The 5,000-nt window shown below is 45.3% G+C and overlaps 1 protein-coding gene across 1 annotated transcript; it reads right to left on the bottom strand.

Annotated features, from left to right (window-relative positions):
- Positions 1-3,892: 3,892 nt before the first annotated feature.
- Positions 3,893-4,929, bottom strand: LOC119579596 (protein PXR1-like; the record flags this gene model as incomplete). The annotated part of the gene is made up of 2 exons (XM_037927519.1): positions 3,893-4,095; positions 4,882-4,929. Coding segments are annotated over 2 exons (195 nt in total), but the record flags the coding sequence as incomplete, so codon positions are not given.
- Positions 4,930-5,000: the final 71 nt, after the last annotated feature.

The raw sequence follows: 5,000 nt of genomic DNA, 5'->3' as shown, positions 1-5,000 counted from the left end.
CCATGAGATTAATTAAGAAACCAAGGGTACTAGGGCCGCCGAATGGGTCGTCCTCCCTCCCCCCTCCCCTCCCCCACACCTCAAAGCATAAATAAATAAATAAACACTAAAAAAGGATAATAATAAAAGCATAGAAGACGCCGGTTATTTGTCTCTCGACTCGTAAACGCGACGAGAAAATGTCTTGTCGCAGCGCCGTCGACCGCACTGTGGGGCCGGAAGAGGTCGTATATTCAGGTTATGTTGACGTGAGTAATGATGGGTGTGAGCGGCGACGAGTGCCAGACATCAACCCGGGTATAGTGCCAGTGCCAGCCGTTTCCTCGGAGATAATGCCAGAGGGGAGCAGCGCCTTTATGCTGAGATCGTGCTGCCGTCTGCTTTTCCACAGGGGGGAGGGGGGGAGGGAGGGGTAACCTAGTGATGTGTGGATAGTGTCTGGTATGTTGTAATGGTGCCAGGTGCTTTTCCTTCACGAGGGACTAGGGAAGGGATTGTGTCCTTGCTAGGTATGGTGACAGACGCAGGGCAATGCCTTTGAGAAAAACAATTGTAATATTGCTTAAATCGTATTTTCAACCTCATGTGTTCTTTTCCCATTATTTAGTTTCGGGATATTACCATCTTGAATAATTATCATCCTTCTGAGTCATCATCATCATCATCACCATTTTGATTCACTATCATCTTATCACTAAGACATACTACCATATCGTGTTTAGCGACGACATAAAAACAATGATAATTTTCACATCACAACCAACTTTTCTTTAATAATAAAAACAGCGCCAAAGACAGATAATGAGTATAAAACCACTTCACCCTTCGTCAGTGCGAGTTGTTTTCCCTTTAATAATAGGTCGTTTCACACTTTTTTTTTAACGTTTAGTTATATTATCACTAAGGGAAAATGTGAGAAATGTCTCTCCTCAGAAATACATTATTCGTGGGAAATAATCGATTGGTTAATTAATGTCCCAAGAGATGTCGTGACAATGTTTTGGTTATTCCTAAAATTCAGGGACGTTTGTAGTCGTTTTGAGTGGAAAGGGATAATTACGAGGCAAATAACTGGGGATAATTATTAGAGTGTTATTTATTACTCCTCTAGAAAATTAAGTAGAGCATAATTTTCCAAAGTTTCAAAAAAAAAAAACAAGGACTCAATAATGAAATAATTTCCTACACACAAACATCCACGAAAGCACAGGCGAAAAAAAAAATCACGCACCCAAAGAGGGAACCAGAAGAAGAAAGAGAGAAAAGAAAAGAAAAAAGAAAAATACAACCCCAAACAAATCTACAAGCAGTCATTGTGACGACCGAGCAATATCTCTCCCGGAATGGCTCTTCAACCACCCGAAATCATATAAATATTTGTCCCCGCCATTTCTCTCCCCCAGATAAGCTGCGATGCCCGGCCTAAGCACCAAAGGACCGTAGACATTCACCGCAATTATCAGCCGGCAGAATCGTCCTTCTTTCAGGGGGAGGGGGGGGGAAGGGCCACTCAACAAGCATGATCGACCTTTTCCCGTCCGTCGTCTCCATCTTCCGTGAGTGATCGCCTCCTCTGTTGACATTTACAGATACCCTCGGCGATTAGATCTCGCTCGTTACCCAGCGTCGAGGGAGATTAAACTTCAAAAACTCCGCAGGGATAAAAGTGCAGACGATAAAAATCTAAGCGCGGGGTCGTGAATGCTGAGTGAGTGGCCCCCCCTCCACTCCCGCCTCCCCCCCCTTTCCTCGTGTGATCCCCCGCTAACCATCTCCTTGTAAGAGAGAATTTTCCCCTCGCCATGACGAATTCCCCTCTGCCGTCGGTTTCACTGGCGCTGCCGCCGGTTAATGGCTCAGAAACGACTAGTTATTGCCCAGTTCGAGCGAGTGACAGCTTCTGCCGGGCCCCGAGGCTGACAACTGTTTCTTCTGGCTGACGCAGATGGGCTGACGCGGACGAGGGGAGAATGAGAGAAAGATGTGTGGTTGACGGAAGGAATGGAGGTAGAAAGAGAGAGAGGAGAGAGAGAGAGAGAGAGAGAGAGAGAGAGAGAGAGAGAGAGAGAGAGAGAGAGAGAGAGAGAGAGAGAGAGAGAGAGAGAGAGAGAGAGAGAGAGAGAGAGAGAGAGGAGAGGGAAATAGAGGGAGAAAGAGAGGGAAAAAAGTGGGGGAAAGAGAGGGAGTGAAGAGATAGAGAATAGAGAAGAAAATGAATGAATGGAAGAATGGTTGAGATGCATAATTATGATGATAATAACAATAGTAATAATGATAACAATAACAATAGTGATGATAATGATAAAAAAATAATAACTAATGATAACAACAATAACAACAGTAATGATAATAACAATAATAATAATGACAATGCTAACTAATGATAACAATAATAACATCCCAAATTATAGTAGAAAAAGAGAAAGAGTATCCCCCCCAAAAAAAAAAAAACATCAGAAAAATATATTTATCCGCAATGTGCTCTTAGGTTTGACACCCGAACTTGGAAAATTAGACCAGAAAAAAAACAACATTCGATTTCTCAATAAACTATTGGAGAGTTTATTAGCACCCAACCTCTCTTTTGATGACCGGATGGGGGGGGGGTGTTGGGAGAGGGGGAGGGGGAGGGTTAAGGGCCTCAAACCCTTTGAAGTCCTTCCCCGCCGGCGGTTGGGGGAGGGGAGGGGAGGGGGGGAGGAGGGGGAGGAGGAGGTTGGGGGGTAGGATGGGTTGGGGAGGAAGGAGGGTAAGATGGGGGATGTGGTCGGAGAAGGGGAGGGAGGAAAGGAGAAGGAAGGAGGTGGGGTGAGAGGAGAAGGAGGAGGGAGACAGGAGAGGGGAGAAGGAGGAGGGAGACAGGAGAGGGGAGAAGGAGGAAAGGGGGTAGGTACGGGGACAAGGAGACAGAAGAGGAGGAGGAGTAGGAGGAGGAGAAAGAAGGGACAGAAGAGGGGAGGACGAAGGAGGGGAGGAGGAGGCAGACAAATCGAAAACAATCTGAGACCCGCAAGACACTTGGCCGGTGGACCTGCAAAGGGGCAACTGCTCTCGTTCCTGTAGCAGAACTAATGGTTAATTCGTCATAAGGAGACGTTTATGGCACATTGGCAAGAGGGAGGGGGAGGGGGAGGGTAATGGAGGATGGGGTAGGGAGGGAGGGGGCCAGGGAGGATGGGGGAGGGAGGGAGGGAAAAGAGGGAGGATGGGGGAGGGAGGGAGGGAGGCCAGGGAGGATGGGGGAGGGAGGGAGGGAAAAGAGGGAGGATGGGGGAGGGAGGGAGGGAGGCCAGGGAGGATGGGGGAGGGAGGGGAAGGAAGGAAGGTGAAGGAAAAGGGGAAGGAAGGAAGGCGAAGGAAAAGGGGAAGGAAAGGGGAAGGGAGGGAGGGGAAGAAAGGAAGTTGAAGGGAAAGAAAGGAAGGAAAAGAAAGGGGGGATAAGGGAAAGCAAAGAGAGGGGAAGAAACGAGAACGGAGGAAGAGAAAGTGAAGGGAAGGGAAGGAAAGGGAAGGGAGTGAGGGAATAGAAGAAAGAGGATGGAAAGGAAGAGGAGAAAGGAAAGGGAAGAGAGAGGGGAAGGAAAGGGAAGAAAGGAAGGAAAGACAAGAAATAAAGGAAGTAGAAAAGGAGAGAATTAAGATAGGAGAAAAATAAAGCGAAAGGGGGAGAGAGGAAAAGGAAAAGGAAAGAGGAGGTGAGAAAGAGATGAGCGAAACAAAAAGAAGAGAGAAGAAGGGAGAACTGAAAGGAAAAAAGGGGAAAGCGAAGTGAAGAGGAGAAAAAAAAACAGGTGAACAAGAGAAGAGAGTGAGATGAAACAAGGAAGAGAAAATCGTAAGGAATGAAACCAGATTCATGGGGTAGAAAACTAGTCCTCCTTGCTCCGGTGGGCACTCGGGCCAGCTGCATGGCTGACCTGTGCGCAGGAGGTCATGCAACTTCCTGGGTCATGAGCTATTCGCTTCGCCATTCTTTCCTCCTCCCCTTCTTCCTCTTCTTTTCTTCTTCTTCTTCTTCTTCTGCTTCGTTTTCTTCCTAGCTCTTTTTCTTTTTCTTTTTTTTTCTTCTTCTTCTTCTTCTTTTTCTTCTTCTTTTTCTTCTTCTTCTTCTTCTTCTTCTTCTTTTTCTTCTTCTTCTGCTTCTTTTTCTCCGTCTTCTTCTTCTTCGCCGTCTTCTCTTTCTTCCTCTTTTTCTTCTTCATCTTCTCTTTCTCCTTCTTCTTCTCCGTCTTCCTCTTCTTCATCTTTTTCGTTTTCGTCTTTCTTTCCATTTCTTTCTGTCTTGTGTTCTTTCAATAGTTATTTTCTCTCTCGTTTCTTCCCTTTTCTTTCTTCCTCTTTCACTTTTTCTTGTGTTTCTAACTGTTCATTCTTTTCCCTTTTCTCTCTTTTTTTGTTCGTTTGTTTGTTTGTTTGTTTAATTATTTTCAAGTAAATAATAATAAAAACTTTGATTATGATAATGTCATTTTTTCTTCTCTCATTTTCTGTTGCATTTTTTCTGATTATCTTTATCTCCTTATCTCCTTTCTTTCTCGTTTTTTCTCTTCCTATTTCTACTCCTTTTTTCTTCCTTGTTCTCTTCCCTTTCTCTTCCTTTCCTCCTCCCTTCCTCTTCCTTATCTTCTGTTTCTGCTTCTCCCCATCCTCTTTCTCTTGTTTATTTTCCTGTTTCGCTTCCCTTTCCTCTTCGTTACCATTCTTCCGTTCCTCTTCTTTTCTCCCTTTCTCTCTCCTATTCCTCCTTCGTCTCCTCTTATATTTTCTCTTCTGTTTCTTCTCTTCGCCTCTCCATCTACTCCTTCTTTCTTCCTTTCGCGCCTTTCGCTTCCTTTCACCCTTTTTATCTTGTTTTGTTTTGCTATTCTCTCTCTCTTCCTCTCTCTTCCTCTCTGTTTCTTTCTTCCTGTTCTCCCTTTTCTGCTTCTTTTTTTCCCTACTCCTCCTCCTTCTCCTCTTCCCCTGCCATCCACCCTCTCACCCCTTCCACCCATCCACCC

This window comes from Penaeus monodon, chromosome 12 (genome assembly GCF_015228065.2).
Source record: "Penaeus monodon isolate SGIC_2016 chromosome 12, NSTDA_Pmon_1, whole genome shotgun sequence".
Taxonomy (NCBI): domain Eukaryota; kingdom Metazoa; phylum Arthropoda; class Malacostraca; order Decapoda; family Penaeidae; genus Penaeus; species Penaeus monodon.
Note: the sequence above shows the minus strand (reverse complement) of the source record. Positions and strands in the feature narration are given on the sequence as shown.